The sequence below is a fragment of the Vidua macroura genome, chromosome 17, assembly GCF_024509145.1.
Source record: "Vidua macroura isolate BioBank_ID:100142 chromosome 17, ASM2450914v1, whole genome shotgun sequence".
In the NCBI taxonomy this organism is placed as follows: Eukaryota; Metazoa; Chordata; class Aves; order Passeriformes; family Viduidae; genus Vidua; species Vidua macroura.
The window spans coordinates 14,284,810-14,306,033 of NC_071587.1; the positions used below are offsets into that span (position 1 = coordinate 14,284,810).

The 21,224-nt window shown below is 46.2% G+C and overlaps 2 protein-coding genes and 1 long non-coding RNA gene across 3 annotated transcripts; 1 reads left to right on the forward strand and 2 right to left on the reverse strand.

Moving 5' to 3' along the window:
- Window positions 1-8,121: 8,121 nt before the first annotated feature.
- MOCS3 (molybdenum cofactor synthesis 3) lies at window positions 8,122-10,129 on the reverse strand. Its single transcript, XM_053993208.1, has one exon. The coding sequence runs from the start codon at window positions 10,127-10,129 to the stop codon at window positions 8,531-8,533; it is 1,599 nt and encodes a 532-aa protein (XP_053849183.1). The 3' UTR covers window positions 8,122-8,530.
- Window positions 10,130-10,164: 35 nt separating this feature from the next.
- On the forward strand, window positions 10,165-15,965 carry DPM1 (dolichyl-phosphate mannosyltransferase subunit 1, catalytic). Its single transcript, XM_053993213.1, has 9 exons — window positions 10,165-10,298; window positions 10,633-10,732; window positions 11,400-11,433; window positions 11,855-11,931; window positions 12,043-12,068; window positions 12,373-12,468; window positions 12,965-13,033; window positions 13,310-13,424; window positions 15,588-15,965. The coding sequence occupies exons 1-9, from the start codon at window positions 10,192-10,194 to the stop codon at window positions 15,690-15,692; spliced, it is 729 nt and encodes a 242-aa protein (XP_053849188.1). The 5' UTR covers window positions 10,165-10,191; the 3' UTR covers window positions 15,693-15,965.
- A 2,849-nt stretch (window positions 15,966-18,814) lies between these two features.
- On the reverse strand, window positions 18,815-21,224 carry LOC128816002 (uncharacterized). The gene is made up of 2 exons (XR_008439766.1): window positions 20,510-21,224; window positions 18,815-19,787 (listed from the first exon to the last, which is right to left on the reverse strand). It is a non-coding gene; the product is annotated as an uncharacterized LOC128816002 (long non-coding RNA).

The window sequence follows — 21,224 nt, forward strand, 5'->3', positions numbered from 1 at the left end:
TTACAGGGGCAACTCTTGCTGTAGTCCTCGTGCTAAATAAATCCAGCACAGCCTCAGTGTGAGCCCCACCTGCTGGGTCCCAGCTTTCCTGGGGGTCTCCACACTCTATTATCTGGATTTTTAGTCAAATCCATGAAAATTACGGCTTGGCTCAAAAGCTGGCTGTTTCCTGTGAGCCAGCTGAGGGCTGTCACTCCTGTTTGGCCTTTCAGCAGCACGTGCAGTCGCCAGGACAGCTCCAACCCAAGCACTGGGTGCTTTGGTGAAGCCAGAAGGGCAGTGCCTGTCTGCATTGCTCTGATTCCTGCTCTGGGTGCTCCGGCCAGCTGGAATCCCACAGCAGGAGCTGTGTCCTTGCATTAATAAAGTGATGGGCTCTCCCTGCCTGTCCCTGTGCTCCTTCAGGAACAGAGGGCTGGAGGGTGGCACAGGGAGTGGGGCTGGGGCACAGCTCGGCTCTGAGCAGGGCCAGAAAGCCCCAGCAAAGGAAATGATCCCCCTGCAGGAAAATCCAGGTACAAGGTTGTATAGGGACACCTCTTCCTTGCGTGCTGTCCCCAGAATCACAATCACAGCTCTTTGGGACAGAACTTTAACATATTTTAACAAAAAATACATCCAATTCAGAAGAGAAGGAGGAAGGACCTGTAAAATCTGAGACAGAAAAGTCCCTGCTGAAAGCAGAATTTCCAGGTAAGGCGGTACATTAAATTACTTTTGCTAAAATCCTTCCCTTTCCAGCCTCCTCCTGCCTCAAAACCAACACAAGCCCCTTGGTGGGTGCAACACAGAAATGAAGGCAGAGCCACGTGGCTCCTCTAACAGCACACCAGAGAAGGTGAGCTGAAACCATTCCTAGTGCGCTGACATTCACTACGGGTCAAGGTCTTCAAAAATTCTCTGTAGGGAATATTTAGAGCTCGCCTCCATTTGCCCCTTTACAGTGTTCCCACTGTAATTCAGTACCCCAGATCTCCACAGTCAGAGGCTTCAGGAGTGTCACTGAACAGGCAGAGGCTTCAGCAATGTCTGATTAAACAAGAAGCTCACGCAGGGCTGAGTCACGGATTCCCACACCGTGAGATGCACGTCTGGGAAGGAAACCTGGTGTGCTCCATACATCCCTGGCTCGTGTGGGAAGAGTTTCACTGCGGGCTCAGCCTGATGCAAAAGCAACATTGTTCGCTGCAAAATTTCACACCCCTCTTTTGGGTTTGCAACGGGCTGAAAACTGGAGTAGATACTTCTAAACCTACACAGAGTGGGTTGACTGTTTAATGATTAGAATTTAAGCTAGAATAGTTAGAAATGAAACAATAAAAGAAGTGTCAAATGTGACTTTGAAGGCCATGACAGCAATCCCTGCTCACACCAGTCGGTGCCATCAGCCCCTGCCCTGAGCAGCTGACTCTGGCTGGGGTGTCAGAGATGTCACCATGTTCACAATCATTACTCACCATTTACTACCAGGAGTTGGTACAATACTGCATGGCCCATTTTTCCTGTGTTAGTAGTTCTGTTGGCTACCTCATGCAAGATTTGACAGTAGATTTAATATCTATTTATCCAAAAGGTGACAGTGGTACCAAAATACAGGCAGGAAAAGATCCCAAGTCCCACGAGCTGGTGGATCTGGAGTATCCCAGACACAGAGAGTGCAGCCTGCAGAATCCCAAAAGATCTGAAGGCATGGAACTAGGGTCATTCATCTGACTGCAGATGTCACCCCATCAACAAAAATGCACCTCCAAAGTTCTATTGCTACAGCAGAAATTGCAAACCACTGGATTTACCCCCTCACATCCTCTGCGGCATCTTAACCATCCCCTTCCAGCATCCCTCCTGATCTCAGCGTTCCTGACACAGCAATGCTCAGAGCCAAAGGAAGGTGAAGGCCAGAATGGAAGGCCTGACTGGAAGCAGCTCTGTGAGAGTCCTCAGGACAGGACTCCTTGTCTGGCTGTCAGTCACTCTGCAAAACCATACACCACTAATAAAGATACATTTCTACACCACAAATAAAGGCAAGGAGAATTTTGTGTGCTGCCACCCTGAAAGTGTTCAGAGTTTGCCCTATTAATTTTTAACAATGAAACTAGTCCTCCTTTTTGCTCATTGTTTTACTTTGTCATTTCCCAGTGTCTCACATCTCTGAAATACTCCCTAGAAATCCCTAATGAGATGAGGAATGTTATTAGCCATAAGCCTGCCAGGAGCACGGTGAGGAAACTGCAGGATTGGGATATCAGGGGATCTTCTGCCCTCTTCAGCAGGGCTTTTACTTTTTCTTTGCCTGCAGGAACTAATCCAGAAGCAAATGTCACTTGAACAGAAATTAAGTTCTGCCATAACTGGAACCACAGCAGGCCAATTAGGGTAATTAGAGCATATTTGCTACACTTTATAAATATTCATTCGTTATCCCTGTAGCCCTTGTGACAGGAGCTGGAGCCTTGTGCAGCACCAGAGGCAGGCAGGGCACAGAAACCTGTGTAACTCTGTCAGGCTGAGGTCTCAGCTCCTCCTTTGTCAGGGCCCCTCATTAATGACAGCAGCTTTGTAGCCATCCTTAATTATGGTCATAATTTAACTCGTACATTCCGTGTGGGTCCAGAAAAGCTGGGCTGTAAACCACAATAATTAGCCTGCTCAAGGGACAGACCTGGAATGTAAGAAATTGCCAGCCATCATCTGCAGATTGGGATTTTTAAAAAAACTTTACAGCTCATTTGACAGCTCTCAGTCATGCAAGTGAAGTGGTCAGCAAGATAATAATGTTTATCTTTTTGTTCAAGATAACAATATAATTGTAATGGTCCCACCTCAGGAACAAAGTAGACACCAGCATAAATTTCTATAGTTAATTCTATAGAGAAATGAAGTTTTGACACAGACTTGCTGAATGATAAATTGAAGTGCTGCTCTCATTCTCATTAGGGATGCACCTCATGTCACAAAGCAGCTGAGAGAAATCATCCGTAACTTTCACAGTGCTGGCAGCTCCCAGGTCAGCCAAGGAAAAGATGACTCAGTTTCTTTCACTCACAAAGAAAAGCACATTTTGGGAAATCGATAAATATTATCCTCATGCAAACCAAACCCAACAGTGCAGTTTCAGGTGACTTTAATTTTGGAGAGGGATATTTCTGGGGACAGCAAAGTGAAGGCTGCAAAGCATCTCATGGCAGAGAGAGGGGAGGCTTCCAGAAGCCCTGAAATTGGTTTGAGAAAACTTTCCTTTGAGAGGGACCTGGGGAAAAGCCACAGGTGCATTTTGTCCCTGCTGCCTCCTCACTCTCCACCTGGAGCAGGAGCTCCAGCACACAGCTGCAGTGCTGCAAGCACCTGCACAGCACCATGAGAATTCCAGAGGAATTTCCCCATGGAAAGGGTGCTCAGGCCTTGGCAGGGGCTGCCCAGGGAGGTTTGGAGTGCCCATCCCTGGAGGGGTCCCAGGAATTCCTGGAGGTGGCACTCAGAGCTCTGGGCTGGGGACAGGGTGGGGATGGGGCACAGCTGGGACTGGATGTTCCTTGGGGGTCTTTTCCAACCTCAGTGACTCTGGAATTCTGGGATTCTGGAATTCTGGGATTCTGGGATTCTGGAATTCTGGGATTCTGGGATGCTGGGATGAGGTTACATTTTTGCACATTGCTGACAGGCAAAGCCAAAGGACAAGTGTTCCCTGTAAATGCAGCTCTGGTGATGTTCTGTACTGTGGATATTCATCACTAGGAGAGGGACAGTGCCCCAAATGCCCACCTGGCCCCAGAGGCGGCTCCGTGCTGCTGGAAGAGTCAAGAATCGCTGGGAACCGCCACAAATCCAGGCGTGAGCCGGTGTTTGGGGAACTGAACGGGATTTCATCCAGCAGGAGCACGCCCGATCCAAGCATCCTGCATTGCCATCTACGGGCCGCTCCCGGCAAACTCCTGTCCTGAAGCACCCACCTGCACCAGCCGGCTCCAAAAGGGTGGAGAAAATGTTTTGGGAAGTTCTTTTTAAAAATCCAGAAGAAAACATTCAATCCATTGCTTCCAGAGCGGGCTGGTGGATCTGCAAGGAAACAAGGATGAAGATATATCATCATCATCACTTCTGGGAAGGGTGAAACTCCTGGAAATATTTATGCAGCATTTATTTGCTTGCAATATTGACAAGTGATACTTTTCAAAAGGCTAATGCAACTTTAGCTGACTAAAATTAAGATTTTCAAGGTCACATGGGCAACGTCAACACCTCCATCACCTGTACAAGAGCAGCCTGGTAAGTTATGGTTTTATTTATAAAAGAAATGACAAAATCTACTTCAAGTGATTAAAAAAAAATTAGTAATCTAATTGAGGATGAGAAGGCAGCTATAAAGAGCTTTAATGAGTTCCAATCACTGTCACACCTGCTACCTCCCACTACTCCAGTAGTAAAGTGAAACTGAGAGCAGAGTTTCAGAAGCGTGTTTGAAATGACAACATGCAAGTCCTGGAAATGACCTCAGTAAATTCTGCCTAAAACATCTCTGTCCCCCATCTGGAATACCTCTCTGTGTGCAGATACATATGTGTGCATATAAATACATATATAAAAGGGCAAGTTTAAACACTTCAATGATTTTTGATAATTTCAAACCCTTACATAGTGACGTTAGAAATGTGCTTTACAAAATGAGAACTTTTCAGCAGGGCCTGGAGCAATAGGACAAGGGGAATTGATTTTAACTAAAAAGGGTAGATTCAGAATAAAGATAAGGAAGATTTTTATTAATGTGAGCGTGGGCAGGCCCTGGCACAGGTGCCCAGAGAAGCTGTGGCTGTCCCTGGATCTCTGGAAGTGTCAAGGCCAGGCTGGACAGGGCTTGGAGCAGCCTGGGATGGTGGAAGGTGGGTTGGGATGAGATGAGCTTTAAGGTCCTTTCCCACCCAAACCATCCTGTGATTCCATTCTCCTTCCACTGCTCCTGAGCAGGTAAATGCCCATTTGCCTAAGGGACTTCATTTCCCAATCAAATTGCTAAGGAGCCATTTTAAATTTGGAGATAACCTTTCCTCACCAGCAGGGATTCGGTCTCCTAGCAACAGCACGAACACCTTGTGAGCCCAACTACAGCTTCCTCTCCCAGCAGGGCCCCGGGAACATCCCACTGCTGGTCCTTCCTCCAGAGAGTCCAGCAAAGGGCCAGGGCAGCAAATGTGACAGCCAGCACCCAGCTGAGGGTCCCAGGGAGCAGGGCAGCAGCTGGGCTGTGCACAGGGTGCTTTCACAGCCTGCTGCCTGTGGCTGCAGCTGTAGCCTGACTCTGGGTCCCAGTGGATGCCATCATTTTCATTATCCCTAATGCAGACTAGGAATGGTTTCTTCTCTGGCTGGAAAACTTTGTACCACAGCAGGACTAGACTGAATTTGTATCAGCTTGCTTTTCTGGTAAGGTTCACATGACAGCCATCAGTTTGGAGGGCAGCTATTTTTTGTTCTTAGCAGGAGTATGAAATACCAGAATTGCAGGTACTTCACAATGAGAAGAACAAGAGGGCAAAGCAGCACCATCACACAGATACATTTCAGTTGGCTCTGAATCAATCACATGAAATATACTGTAAAGGGTATCAAACGAGCACAGTCAATGCTAAAAGCCTGGAGAATGGGCAAACAGAAGTGATTTTCTTTTCCTGTGTTGAGAGCAGTGTCCCAGTTGCTTTGCTGCTGCCAGGGGAGCACAGAGGGTGCAGCTCTGTCAGTGCTCCCATCAGAGCAGGTGCAATGCCCCACTGCCTCGTCCAAGTCCCACAGTCCATGAATTTGAGCTATTACAGCTTTTAGAACATCCTTATTAAATTGGTTCCTTGGAACCTGCTCACTGGAGTAAGATTTCAACATAACACACACAGAGCAGAGACTGGGGGAAAAGGGATGTGCACCAGAGGGGTGCAGAATAAAACTTTGTAACCTCTGCATTTCTTCTCTGCCTTTTGCCTTATTCTGCTTTTCTCTGCTTCTTTTCCTGCCCTGTACATATTTCCTCACCAAGATGTTGAAGCTGCAGAGTGAGGTAAAGCAGCAGGGCTGCTATATTTAACCAAGCAACACAAACCACAAAAGACTAATGCCACAAACCAATTTTTTGTGCCTTTTCCTGTTGTTTACATTGCTCCAAATTTTGCTACCCTAACCCACGTTAATATGCAACTCCATTTTCTTTTATTTCCCTGGTCTTTTTTTTCAAAAGACCTGCACAATGATGGATTTGATGCACACCTCAGCTCTTGCTAAGCTTGAATTGCATCTCTCAAGCTCAGGAGTGCTGTGGTTTGTTAACTTGCAGTGCCACCTAGCACAAAACCCTCACATTATTACTTTCTGTAGTTTCACAAAGGACAGCTCAAAGCTTTTGCATTAAAAAAAAAAAAAGAATAAACTTATGCTTGGATTATTCTAAGGACCTAATGCAAAGTTTTGTTTTGAACAGTTAAGTTTTTATTAGAAAATGCAATCCCATGACATCAAGGGCAAAGGCAAGATCTTGCCCTGACCTCATCCCTCCTGATAACAGAGCCCAGCCACGTTCAGAGCCCCCTGGCCAAAGCAGCTTCTCTTCATTCACAATGTCCACACACCCCAACCTTTCACCAGTGCTTTGGCAGCAAAACAAATCATAAAGTTTTAGTGCTTCTCTTAGAATTTTTAAGTAGAATTTCTCCCAGTGAACATAAAAACCACTACATGTTTGGAATTCAAGAATTAAAGCACGTCAAAACAAAAGATAAGCCAGCAATAATAAGAATGGTTTGGGCTTAGTTATGATTTTATGATCCTCGATTGTTCAGCCTCTCTTCAAAGAGTCCAGCACTGCCAAGAACTGCACTGCCAGGAGAACACGTAGGCAAAACAATCTTGGAACAAGGGAATACACTTCACACACAATTTCTACACACAGATTTAGAATCAAAGAGTTTTTCCCTTCTCCCCAAATCCTTGGGTTCACCTTGCTTGGAATGACTGAAAGGGAATCCCTTTGTGAGGGCAGAGGGACGTGTGACACAGCACCCACTGCGGGTATTACAGAATTACTGCTACTGCTGCCTTTTCCATTTCAGTTTATTCTTGACATTAGAATGAAGAAAGAAAAATTTCAACCCAGGTCAGGCATTTCAAACAAATCCCCCTGGTTTCTAATTCCCAAGAGAGGAAACCCCAGAATCCAGACATTGTGACTGAGCTGTGCCTCCACAACCCAATGACTCTTGGGCACGCACCACAAACACTGAAGTTGACTTTAAGTCCTGGCCTTTCATGTTTTCATTGTCCTCTAAAGTGCAGGATCTGACTCTCTGTTTACAAATTCACTGCTGCTCCTTCACGAGACTGCCCTTGCTAGAACCAAACCACGTTATAATGCAGCTGGGAGTGTGGCTGTTCTCAAATTTACTTTACCAAAACACACTTTTCAACTACTAATTATAATGGCACTCTTCCTTTTTTTTTCCCCCGGTACAATGTGAAGATTAGTCATGACAGGTGTTTTTTTTTTTTCCTCCTCAGGAAGTAAAGAAATCCATACTTTAATTAATATAAGGAGATAATTACTATGCTGAGGTGATGAGGCCTCAAGCAGCTCTGTTGAGAAGCTATTTATTTCTTTCTTTTCATTCAGTTAAGTACAGACACTCCCCAGATGTGCAGAGCTCTTCATGCCAGCGAGGAAATCCAACTGGGGAGGTGCCACTGCCACAGCAACAGGGAGAAAAGTCAGGAAACAGGTCTTTGTCCTTGCAGGAGGGAGGATAAACACCTATTTTTTTCCTCTCTCACCTCCTCATTATCGCTCAAACTCTGAAATCTTCTAAGCACTGATAAAAGCATTTTCTGTCTGTTTTACCAACTTTCCGGGGTCAAACTTATGCCTTATTAACAGTTAACCTCAGTTTCTCTATTCAAGCTGGGGAATCCACTGCTTTGCCATCCAACAAATGAGGATGGATGGCTCTGGAAGTTCTTAACACCCTGGTGCTCTTCTAGTCCATAAATACACACGGCTTCTACAGAGAACTGAAAGGTGTTGACCACCATGGTCTCATTAGTGCTGTCCTGGCAATTCCCTGGGACAGATTAATAGTGCTACAGACCAGCTAGAGATTAACAGTAATTATTTTTTATTCATTTCATGCACTGTTTCAATTTGTTAAGCAGTCCAGAGACTGAGTAATAACATGATTCCCCTGTTTTGTTGTTTTCCAGGTTACAATTGCTAATTAGGATATTCTCAATCATCACGTGCACAAGTCAGTAGTTATGCCAAGCTTTTACTATTAAATCATAACCAAGGAACACATTTCTTTCCACTTTCATGGACAGATTTACATATTTATAAAAATAATCAGACAGCTACAAAAATAAGCATTTTTCTTAGGAAAAAAAGGTTACATAAAAAAGCAGTATGGTATCTGTTTTTTCCACGTGATATAGCCATTACACAGAGGAGATGGAACCCTACAGAACTTACTCTGAAAATATGTGGTTTTTTTCACCATTTAAAATTCTAGTACTGAGGAAACGTGGAGTCAATTTTAGCGGCCCAAGCCATGAGCCCCCCTTTAATATCCTTAGCTGACACAGCACCAAATTCTTTGGCAGGTAACTCCTGCAGAATTTTTACAGCCTTCTGGGAATCATTTCCTAACTTGCAAACAACGTATACAGGGAGAGAGGTTTGGCCATCAGTTCTCTGCTTTTCTTCGCAAATTCTTTTTTGTAAACGCTGCAGAGATTCTTCATCTTTCTCCTCCAGCTTCCTCAGCGGGATGTGGAGAGCGTGCGGCAGGCGGCAGATCTCCACCTCCACCTGCGGCCGGACATCCAGCAGCACGTGCGGGACCCGCGCATCCAGCAGCTCCTTGTACTGCCGCACGGAGATCCTGTCCCCGCCGGGCAGCAGCTGCAGAGTCCTGCACTTGTCCGTGGCAGAGGAGCCGCAGAACGCCTCGTAATCCTGCAGGCGGGTGACGCTGGGGTTGTCGCCGCACACGGCACAGTCCGCTTTCTTCGGCCGCAGCTTGATGTTGCGGAACGTCCCCTCGAGGGCATCGAACATCAGCATGTAGCGGTGGAAGGAGCAGCCCATGCCCGAGGCGATCTTGAGCACCTCCAGCGCCTGCAGGCAGCCGATGATGCCGGGGACGACGCCGAGCACGCCGCCATCGGCGCAGTTGGTGACGGCGTCGGGCGGCGGCGGCTCGGGGAACAGGCAGCGGTAGCAGGGCCCGCCGCCGTAGTTGTACACCACGAGCTGCCCCTCGAGGCGCAGGGCGCTGCCGGACACCAGCGGCTTGCCGGCCAGCACGCAGGCATCGCTGACCAGGTAGCGGGTGGGGACGTTGTCGGAGCAGTCGGCCACGATGTCGTACTGGCGCACGAGGCGCAGCGCGGAGCGCGGCCGCAGCGCCCCGCGGTACGGCACGTACTGCACGGCCGAGTTCAGCCGCCGCAGCGCCGCGGCCGCCGAGCGCGCCTTGGGCCGCCCGCGCCGCGCCTCGCCGTGCAGCACCTGCCGCTGCAGGTTGCTCGTCTCCACCACGTCGTGATCCACCAGCCCCAGGCGGCCCACGCCGGCCGCCGCCAGGTACTGCGCCAGCGGACAGCCCAGCCCGCCGCAGCCCACCACGAGCACGGAGCTCCGCGCCAGGCGCAGCTGCCCGCGCACGCCCAGCTCGGGCAGCACCAGCTGCCGGCTGTAGCGCAGGATCTCCGCCGCGCTCAGCGCCGACCGCGCCGGCAGCGGCGGCAGCTCCGCGGGGAAGCCGAGGGCTCCTTCCTCCTCCTCCTCCTCCTCATCATCGTCCTCATCCTCCTCGTCGGCATCCCCCGAGTCCCCCCGCGCCAGCTCGGCCGCCAGCCGCTCCCGCAGCCCGCGGGCTCCGTCCTCATCCTCGGCATCCCCCGCGTGCCCCCGCGCCGGCTCGGCCGCCGAGGGCTGCCGCACGCCGCAGGCTCCCTCGTCCCGCTCCCGCTCTCCGTCCTCCTCCTGCTCGGCCGTGTCCCCCCGCGCCAGCTCGGCCGCCAGCCGCTCGCGCAGCCCGCGCAGCTCGCGCTCCCGCCGGCGGATCTCGGCCCGCAGCCGCGCCGCCGCTGCCCCCGCCATGGCCGCCGCCGCCGCCGCCGCCGGCCCCGCCGCTTCCGGCGCGGCGCCGCGTCACTGCCGCCATGGCGGCGCGGGGCCCCGGCCGCGTCTCCGTGCTGCTGCCCACCTACAACGAGCGCGACAACCTGCCCCTCGTCGTGTGGCTGCTGGCGCGCACCTTCAGCGACAGGTACCGCGGGCACCGCAGCCGGGCGCAGAGCCGCGGGGGGCCGGGGCGCGGAGCGGGAGGAACGCTCCCGGTGCGGGGTTTGGGCAGGGTTGCGGGGTGGCGGCTGTGTCTGTAGGGCTGGGAGTGGCGCGGCCATAAAGTGACCCAGGTGTTCCTGTGTCACACGGCGCTCGGCTGGGAATGCCTCCCAGAAGGTCCCGTCCAAGCCGTGCCCCATGCCCAGCACAGAGCCTCAGTGCCGCCTGCAGCCCTTCCCGGGACACCTGCAGGGATGGGCACCCCGAACCTGCCTGGGCAGCGCCGCCTGCTCAGGGGGAAATCGTTCTCCTTTCAGTGGGATCGACTTTGAAATTATCATCGTAGATGATGGAAGCCCGGATGGGACACAGGAAGTTGCTCAGCAACTGGAAAAAATATATGGATCAGATAAAATAGTGAGTTGTGTATTGGGTAATTTTTTTTTTTTTCTATCTTTTTTGTATTGGAAAGTACTGTAAGTCCTTGGGAGCTGGGAGGGATTCCCTGGATTCTGCCCTTTCTTCACATCCTTACACAAGTTGTTGTACACTTGAGACAAGTGTAAGCTCAGGATAGTTCATTCTGACCAAACATGCAAGATGATGAATTGTTTGCAAAGCGTTGTCAATCCTTGGTGGTTGCTGTGTGCTCCTGAGCAATGACTGGTGAGTGTTGCTGTACTTGGTGCAGGCCTGAGGGAAAGATGGGCTTTGCATAAGATTTAATTTCATTTTAATTGACTGCAGGAGTAAGGAAATTGGAAAGATAAAAGCTGGGCTGGGTTTATGATTTATTTTTAATCTGTCTCATTGCATTCCTCAAGAAAGGAGTTTTTGGGTTTTTTTAAACCATGTAATATATTACTGCATAACACTTAGTTATATACAAGATGCTGTCATTTACTTAGTGGCAGTCAGATACTTTTTCAGTCTGTTACTGCATAAATGCCAAGTTTTTAAAGTATTTCTGGACTAAGTTGCATTTATGAAGATTAAGAAATATCAGAGTCTGATATAAGAAATATCAGAGTCTTTTTTAAAACTGTGAAGCAAGTAATTTATCTGTTTTTTATATCTCCTGTAGCTTCTGAGACCCAGAGCAAGGAAGTTGGGCCTGGGTAAGTCCTTTTTAAACTCCGATCAGTAAAAGTAAATAAAAGAATCTGCTGTATACTTTGATTGATCCAGTGTATTAAGGTCCAGAAAAAAAATCACAGTAAAGCCCAAAAGCAGAAACACATTTTCATCCAGTTGTTTGTAAGCAAACACGCTTTAAAAATGCACATAAAAATCCCGGTGTGTTTCTAAAAGGTTTCCCAGAACCTCGGACCAGCTCCTGGGTCGTGCCCTGCACCCACGGAGCCCAGGATGGGGCTGTGAAGGATCGGTGATGATTTGGAGCCCAGTCTGTTTCCTCAGGCTGTGCTTTCACAAATGTCAGTGTGCAAGACATCTCAAGTAGTGGCCCATCCTCCAGTGAAGTTTCTCTGTGCATTTCTGTGTTAAAAGAGTGAGGGCAATTGTTTCTGTGTCCATCAGGCACTGCTTACATTCATGGAATGAAGTATGCCACTGGGAATTTCATCGTCATTATGGATGCTGACCTCTCCCACCATGTAAGGCTGCGTTCCGTGTACTGTGGGCACAGTCTCTTGTAACTCAGTTCTCAGTGCTTGCTCTTATTTTACCCCCGCCCTTTCTTCTGACCTGTCTTTCTTTCATTTCAGCCAAAATTTATTCCTGAGTTTATCAGGTAGGTGCCGATTATAGTATGGAAGTTGATCTTTATAAATTATTTATGAGGCAGCCTATGAAATTCTATGCCATAGTGGGTAAAAGATAATGATTAGATTCCCTGAAGTAGCTCTTCATAAGAGAACAATCAACAGGTGTTTGAATAATGCTCATAGCCACCCTAACTATTGCTTTCCTCTCTTCTTATTTGTTCAGAAGTTTGTAAAATACAGATTTTGTACTGAAAGAGTGATTGTTCTTGCTTTGAAATTTGAACTTTGAAACATTCCTCCACTTTTTTTGATAAAACCAATTGTTTATAGAAAGCAGCAAGAAGGCAATTTCGATATTGTATCTGGAACAAGATATAAAGGAAATGGAGGAGTGTATGGCTGGGATTTGAAAAGAAAGTTAATCAGGTTAGTACTTTTCAGCTCTTCACACAGAAATTTGTTACTTGCAAATAATAATTCCAAGTACTCTGAACTCAGAACTGCTGTACCTGCTGGCACTGCAGAGTCACACTAAATACCAGAAGCACCCGCCACTGGCCAGTTCTTTGGTTCAAATCCACCAAGAAGGACTGGAATGACACAGGTGGGCTTGGAAAATGGGTTGGAACAGTGGCCTCAGGCTGGGACACACATCCAGCTCCACCAGCCAGGGAACAAGCTGCCTCTGAGACCTGGCAGGTGTGAGGGACACCCTCAGCCTGCACAGCTGGAATGCTCCTGGCCCTCCCAGAGAACAGGCAGACGTTCACGTTGATTTATTTATCCTGCAAAGAGACTGGAGCACAAGCTGTGTTACAGTCTGATCTGCAGGTGGATTTGGATTGTTCCTGGTTTTTAGGGCTGGAGTAAGTGCCCATCTTTTTGTACTAAACACCTCTGACATCGATGTTTTCTTTCACAGTCGTGGAGCCAATTTTCTGACTCAGGTCTTGCTGAGACCAGGGGCATCAGATCTAACAGGGAGTTTCAGGTAGGGGTCTGCAATTCCTAACGTTTATTGGAAGTTCAGAAACTGCTGGACAAGGAACTGGAGTAAGAACAGATGTTCTTTTCTGAGGACTGTGAAATCTGTTTGGAAAGGGTGGAAGTGGATTAGATTGCAAGAACTGCTGCTCCCATGACCTCGTTAGGGAGTTTTATAAATAGTAATGAGCTGAGTGATTGCAGTTCAGATTCCTACACACTGTCTGGATTTCTAAATTCCAGCAATTGGGCTTCAGGCTTTATTTCTTTGGAATGTTTACAGGTTGTACAGAAAAGAAGTCTTACAGAAGCTGATGGAGAAGTGTGTTTCTAAAGGATACGTCTTCCAGATGGAGATGATTGTCCGGGCTAGGCAGCTGGGATTCACCGTTGGAGAGGTATGGGGCAGGCTGGGAGAAGTGCACTGGGCCTCCCTCCCAAGGGACACACAGACACCTGACTTCTGGGTACTTCCAAAAAGCAGCCAGGATTTTCAATTTAATAGAGAAGTTACATGTGTAGAGTTCTATTTTTCCAGCTTTGTCAGGTGAGTGCCAGACCTGACGTGCAGTTGTTTATTCCCCTGGCTTCTCAGATCCTTCCTCTCTTCCTGTTGCCATTCCTTCAGCAGCACACAATTTTACAAGGTTCTTCAAAGGAGGGAAAGAAGTCAAAATACACCACAAAGCTGCTCTGAGCCTTTTCTTCCCTGCTTCCTATTGTACAGACATCTCAAGATTTTACAAATAATTTCATTTTTCCAGCAGCCTGATTCTATTTCAGATTTGTTCTCTGTCAACTATCACCTTGTTATTTTCCAACTTTCACAACTTTCAGCTCTCACAACTTTCTGCTTCTAAACTCCATGAATGTGCTGTCTACAGTCAATGAAAAAACCCCATGCAATTGTTAGATTCTCTGTCTCCAGCAGTCTGCTGCCTTTTTTATTTCATTGAATTGCTCTTGCTGCATCTTTAAAGATGCTTCACTGGGAATCTCTCTGCAGGAGAATTTCAGAGCCAGTTCTTCATCCTCGTTTCCAGGACTATGAATTGTCAGAGAATTCTGGTGCTTGTACTTCTCTCTCTAAACTTCACGTGTGGCATTTCTCCATTGACACAGGGTAGAGCATTTCCTCCCAACAAAGCAGCTTTTTTCTCCCACCTTTTTTGCTTGTGGAACAGCATCCCAGGGAAAAATATTTCTTCAGCAAAGCTGAGAATTGAGATTGAGCTGTGCCAGTTTAAAAGGAGTAAATGGCTGATGAGAACTGACACAGGCTGTACCTGAAGAGCTGCATGCACATCTCTCCTGTTCTGCTGTCCTTCACCAGGTGTGCAGTGTCCTCCAGCACATGGAATAGAGCCCTGGGAAATGCTGCCTGTGAGGCCAGTGAGGGAACCTCTTGTGCAGGGAAGGCAGAGGTACAGAAACAACTCAGTGCTCAATTCCTGTGCTGAAGGGTAACACTGGAGTCCCCTCATTAGATGAGATATTAACTATTCTTCATCCTGGTCAGGAAATGCCATCCTGCCATCCTGCCCTGGCTCCATACTCAGTGACTTCTGCCCATTTCCTGTAGCCCAGCTGGGTGAAGTTGCCAGGATTGTTGCTGGGACCATCAAGGTGACACTGCTGAGACAGCAGAGTCATTGCTGAGTCTCTCTGCCTGCCTTTCTGGGCATCTTCTTCCCGTCTTGTCCTGGGCTCTTTTCTGTCTTGGCCTGACCTGCTGGAATTGTGAGAGACCCTCTGGCACATGTGCAAGGGGCTGGGGATTTGTGTGTTCCTCTTGCCACTGCCACTCTTGACACTGCCAGCAAAACACCAAGCCAATTTTTTAGTGCCTATTGCAATTGCAATTCTTTATTTTAGTTCCTGAAGTATTTCAGTTTTGCAGACAAACATTATAGAAATGGTTGACAATTCTAACATGGGGTTGGCAGAATGTCCTGTCACGTGTCCCTGGTGTGTGCTCGGAAGAGTGAAAGCAAAACATTCCCAACATCTCATGAGCAGTGAGTTCATCTGGACAGTGTCACTTTGTGAAGGAGACCAAAATTAATGTGTTAAATGCCCGTAAATGCTGCAAATAATCTATAAAATGGCCAAAGGCTGATAAAAACATGTCTTGTCATGGACTGATAAAAATAGGCACTGCCATGTTCTGAAGTCATCTCCCAGGCAGGGTGAGGTTGAGCTGTTCTGTGCTGGGGGCAGATTTGTGCTTCCTGAGGCACTGACTCAAAGGCTCTGAGTCTGGCTGACAAGGAAATGCTGCAGGCTTTGTGAGCTGTTAGTTTGCTCTGCCTGGCTGGATCATCCAGCCATGAGTAATGTCTTTGGATCAGCTTGAAAGGTGATAAACCAGGTAATTCCATGCTCCCCAGCTATGGGGCACCACTAAAGGCCCCGGTGAGAGCTGCCACAAAGGAGCCAGCCTGGTGCTTGCCTCCTCCCCGTGCCTGAGCAAGCTCCAGCTCAAAGGCCCTTCTTTTGTCCCCAGAATTTCTGATGGTTTCGGTTTTGAACCTCAAAACCAATTCTGCTTGTTTCAACAGGTTCCCATCTCGTTTGTGGACCGTGTCTACGGAGAATCCAAACTGGGAGGCAATGAAATTGTCTCCTTCCTAAAGGGGCTCTTGACCTTGTTTGCTACAACCTGAGAGTTCATCCTAAAGTAATTGCTAGACAAACATTTTCTGATGTCTGTGTAGATTTAAACATAATGGCAAAAGCTTGATAATTTGTGTGGTGGCCAGAAGACCTGCTATGACCTAACAATTAAACAACCACCAACAATAAATCAAACATTCTGCAGCCCAGAATGCTCCTTCCAACAGAAATGGACTGTATGTTAAACTAAAAGTTAATAAAGGCTAATGCTTTTCTATTTTTGTAAGAATAATTGTCTTAATAAAGAACACAAAGCTAAATGATCTTTTGCATTTGGAAATGAATCATTATTCAGCAGAACCTAAGGATAATTTTGAAATAAAGCTGAGCAAGGACAAAAACCCCTGGAATGTATCCTGTCTTTGTCCTGTGGTTTGTAGATATTAATTTAAATAGATACTAATGAGTGTCCTTTCTTTCCCTCAGCACATGTAGACATTGTCATGAAGCAGATCCAAAGAACTGCTCATGGCTGGGGCAGTTTAAGAGGAAATCAAAGTTCAGTGTTTGTGCCTAGACTGGGAAGAAGGAATATCCTTTGGATAGGAAAGGGAACCATATGTGTGGAATAATTTTGTATTCTGTGTGTTTGTCCAAAAGCAGACGAGTCTCTTTCCTTCCCTTCTTTAGAAACTAAACCTATTTAGAGTCTGTGAAATGGGACCTCCCCAGGTTTAGGGGAACAGAAGACCCCATTCAGTCAGGGAAGACACTGCAGATTTTTTCCTTATGTCAAGTACCAGTTAGCAAGGTAAGTCTGTATTTGCTCCAGATCCTGAGGGAGGAAGTACAGACAGAGCAATGCAAGTTTTTGTTTCATGGCCAGAACTCAGAAATTATGAAGCTCTTGTAATTAAGTTGCATTTGGGACAAGAATGAGATTTTTCCAATAACGGCTTTATATATATATATAAAAAATATGTCCTTTTTTTTTTTGTGGATACCTATGGAATTTGTGGACACCTGGATCAGAAAATTAATGGTGTGACAGGGGAAGCAACAAGTATCTTAAAAATGCTGCTTGTTTTGCTCATGTTTGTCTACATTCCTTTAGCACACTAGGTGTTAATGTTAGAAAAAAATTTAGAAAGTCTGTAGATAAATGATAAATTTATATTTCACAGTCATCACATTGATAAAAATAATTCAACAAAACTTGCAATAAAGGTTATTTTCTAGTGGACTGCTTTGGAGCTAGTCCTCTGTTCTCTAGTGGGGTAGTACAGATTCTGATAGCTTCTCCTTTGCTGACTGTCCAAATGCTACAGATGGAATTTGCTTTAAAATAATAAAAGATGCAGGTTTTGAATCCTCATGTAACTGGATCACAATGACTGAACTGTACATGTTGTGACATTTGCCCGGACTTTTCCAGAAAATTACATACAATTTCATTTGCTGCAGACTAATCAGAGCAATAATATATACAGAAATACATTTCTGGATTTAAGGGCCAGTGAAATATGCAGTTAATAGGTTTTATCTATTTATATCTCATTTGGAGATTTCATGGCAAAAAGCATTATTTTAAGTTAAAAATAGTTACACAGTTTTTAATGACCAAATAATGAGGGTTTAGATATTTTTTTTTAATCTACATAATGCAGATCATTTGCTGGAATGCAAATTAAGCCTCATGAAGTTCATCTTTTCCTCATTTTTATGTAGGGATATATAACTGAAGTCCAGTGTATGAATTATTCATCATCTGACTGCTGTGAATTGGCGTTCAGCTTTTAGAAGGTTCATGGCTACTTTTTTAATGATGAAAATTACCTGGTAAAATTCCTTCATTTATTGATGAGATCACGTTTGGAGGAAGGTGCTTTCACACACCAGTCAGGGTCATAATACAGGAGTATTTTGTGTACTGCAGTCTGTGAAAGATTGAAATGTGACAGGGCAACAGTCAGGTTTTAGGTAAATAGGTGAAATTTCTCACTATGCTTAAAGGTAATGGATTTATCAGGAAAAAAAGTGCTATAAAGGAATAAACCCAAGAGCTCCATGGCATCAGGACATGGGCAGACAGCACAAGAGTGCCTGAAAGAAGGAAAACTGATCTCAGTCTGCACCCACCTGCTTGCAGGAAGCCCCTCTGAAGGAACTAATCCGTGGATCCCATGGGCAGGGGAAGCATTAGGAACATCCAGGCTTTCCTGCCTTGGTGGGATCTACACACACACACATTTCACCACACACACCACGGAAACCATTTGGCTTTTCCTAGCAAAAGAAAGTCTTGTGATCTTGCTGTTCTCAAAATGTTAGTAACAGACTATAGTGGAACAGCACTTCTATAATCTTTGGGGATCAGGTGCTGGAACTCCATATAATGTCCTAAATATTCATGTACTAGGGATTTATATAGTGGCATTTTAATTCTCAGTTCCTTAATACCATTGCAATACTCTCCTTGCCTTGTTTTGGCCACCACAAAACACTGACTTGACATTTACTGAGAATTTTTCATTTTATGTCCTTGGCTTTACAGTTCCACTTAAATCAGCTTTTCTTAATTACATCCATATTCATTTCCTATGAAGGCACAAATACTCTGCTAAGGCACTTTCTCTATTATCCTTTCTCAGGAATCTGTGTCTGCAAGCACTCAATCATCTGGCAGGAGCAGGAGCTTTAATTGCTTCCTGGCTGCCAGCAGTTCAGAGCAGGGCTGGAGCTGGGCATGTTTCATGCATGGGGAGAAGGTAACTCAGGTTTGGCACCGTGACTTCCCTGGCCCTGAGCAGATTTAGGGGGTCAGGCACAAGCCCCAGCAGTCAGTTGCTCTGACACAGAGGATGCTGAAGCTGGGACAACCACTCAGAGCCCAAGACCTGGCTTATTGGTGTTCTGGGATGTGAATCCAGAGTCAGTCCCAGACCCCTAGCTGCTCTCTTTGGTGAGGATTTGTCTGCTCTGAGCTTCAGGGGAGTCAGCTTCACTTTTGCTTTGGGTTTTTGACAAAATCTGAGGCTTTAACCTCAGCCTGCAACGAAGATGAACCTCACTGCCAAGATAAACACTATAATCAAACAGATTTTCCAGTGGACTATGCAGAAATCCAACTGCAAGGCTCCACAACCTTCTGCATATCAACAGTAAAAAATAATGATGACTAATGAATAATATTTATTTGAGGGTCTATCAGGATCCCAAGTACAAGCCTGGATTGGAATCTTGGCAGAAATGAATTCAGTGACAGATTGCCTGCTGAGTTCAGCGCAGGGATGACTTCACAACACATTTCAGTGGCTGGCATTCCAGAGCTGAGGCAAATGCTGCTAGCAGGATCAGCAGGAGCAGGGGGTGTGCAGGGGACAGGACTGCTTATCAAACTCTTCCTTGCTTTAGAGCATGTTTATTACCTCCCCTGTGCTGCAGGAGACATGGGCAAAGAAAGTAACTAGTGCCAAGCACAGCAACTTTGAGCATCTTCTCCTCCTCTGTTCCTGCCACATTTTACCCTCTCTCTCCAGGCATTTGGCAATTAAAAACTTTCTTATAGACTGGTTGTTACTGTTCAGAGGGAAATATATTGGAACCAGAGAGAGAAAAATGAATTGCACCTTTTAATCCAAAACTAGGTCTGAAAAGTCAGCCATTGAGAGGGATTTCAACAAAGCAGAGAGCATAAAATGGGAAGTTATCCCTGCAAGGTGGTGGCACTGACTGTTCAACAGAAACTGGCACCAATGCTGGCAGGTGATGAAGTGTCTGATCAGCACAGGAGCTGGGTGGCTTAGTGGGTCTTAAAGATCATTGTGAGACCAGTGGTCCTAATGCTGATTAACTTACTTGTATTTATTATATAATGAATTATGTTGTGTGTAAAACCATCAATAGTTGTCTTAATTATTTTGTATTTGAATCAAACCCAAGCATGACACTGCTCCTGAGCTGGTACTAGGATGAATCTGGGCACAGTTTTGACCTGAAGCAGCAGCACAACGCATGTGCAATTAAACCTATTCAGCTTGGGAGTGCTAATTGTCTCCCCTCTGGTGTGAAGTGTTTCGTCTCTTACAATGCAGTGATTTTACTGATTTTTCCAGTGGTTGTATTGTGAGAAACAATACCCACTTCTGCAATAGAAAAAGTAGATTAAGACTATTAGCATCAACTTCTGTTTCATTTTGTTCACTCTGTACACACAGGAGAAAAATGATGTCAAGACTCCTTTTCTCCTTCTTCCCCACTGCTTGAATTTTAGCTTTACCATCAATCTTTCCACACAAACTTTGTAAATTCTCATCTTTCTTCCCCAGCTCTCTGTTGACAGCTGTCACACTGCAAACCGCCCCAAGAACCCTCCTGAGCTGAATGAGAACAAGATCTTGTCCATCATTCAGGACTGCTTTCACACCCTCTCATCCTTCCCCCCATTTTCTCAGCCCTGTCACTGCAGATTTTACCCCGAGGCAGGCAGTGGCTCCCTTCTGCTCCAGCTTCTGCTGCCACATCTCCTTTCCCTCCTCTTCTCTCCCCTACCCTAAAATCCTCTGCCTGCACCACCCCTCTTGTGCACTGAGTGAGTATTTCTGCCTCTTGACACTCTCCTTTCTATCTGGGTCTAATTCTATCCTCTCCCATGCCAAATTCCAGTTCCTAAACTCTTCACAAATGGTTTTCCATACTGTAATCATGGGCTGAGTACCAACATCATGGCTGGGAGTGTTCCCAGCTGGAAACTCCTTGATACTGCTGCTCTGGGGGAACTCTCTAGCCACCTCTATTTCCATCCCAACCTTATCTTACCTTGTCTTCTGATAAGTATATACAGCAAGATAGAAATTTACTCAGATACCTTCACTTGCTCCCAGAATTCAGGGCAGGGAATGATGCCCAACAGCCTGTTCAGTTCTCCTGTCTGGATCCCAAGTCTCTGTGTTTGAGCTGTTGTGTCCTTTGCACAGATCTTTGTGTTGTGTTCACTCCCTCCAGTATCTCTCAAATATCATTTCTGTCTCCAGCTGCATTGTCACGTCCCACTACACTCAGTTCCTCCAACCTTCAGACACTTCTGCCTACTCAAATCCAGCGCTTAGAGCAGGTCTGTGGGTTGTTCTTCTGGAGCTGTTGTATTTTTTATATTAAGTGATGGCTAAAAAGTGGTCAGTGGAAAGGCACAAATTGAATAGTGTTGAAATAGGAAGGTGCTCAGGTTTGGGGCTGTGTATCTTAGGCAGGAGCAGACTGGCTCAAGCAGCCATGAAGTTAATTGAGAGTTTCTGAATATGGTCCTGGCTTAGTGACGTTTCAGAATGTTTCCCAACATGCTTCAATAACATGCTTCAATAATTGTGCCATCAGAGAAAAAATATCTACTCTTGGAAGGCAAAATTATGTTGTTATAGGAAAACCAAACCAGCTCTTTTTGCTTTCCTTCCTTGAGACAGATGCCACACATGTCTCAGGGAGCTCTCAAAGTACCTCAGTTCTTTCTTTAACACCATAGCACCAGCTTTGGTTTCCAAGTTTTGTGTATTTCCTGTTTTTTTAATTTACATTTCCATGTAAAA

Bases quoted from the DNA above. Each gene is read 5' to 3' on its own strand.
- DPM1 (XM_053993213.1), top strand. From the start codon at position 10,192: ATGGCGGCGCGGGGCCCCGGCCGCGTCTCCGTGCTGCTGCCCACCTAC. The intron at 11,434-11,854 runs GTAAGTCCTTTT...TGTGTCCATCAG, and splicing joins AGCAAGGAAGTTGGGCCTGG to GCACTGCTTACATTCATGGA. The intron at 12,469-12,964 runs GTTAGTACTTTT...TTTCTTTCACAG, and splicing joins TTGAAAAGAAAGTTAATCAG to TCGTGGAGCCAATTTTCTGA.
- MOCS3 (XM_053993208.1), bottom strand. From the start codon at position 10,129: ATGGCGGGGGCAGCGGCGGCGCGGCTGCGGGCCGAGATCCGCCGGCGG.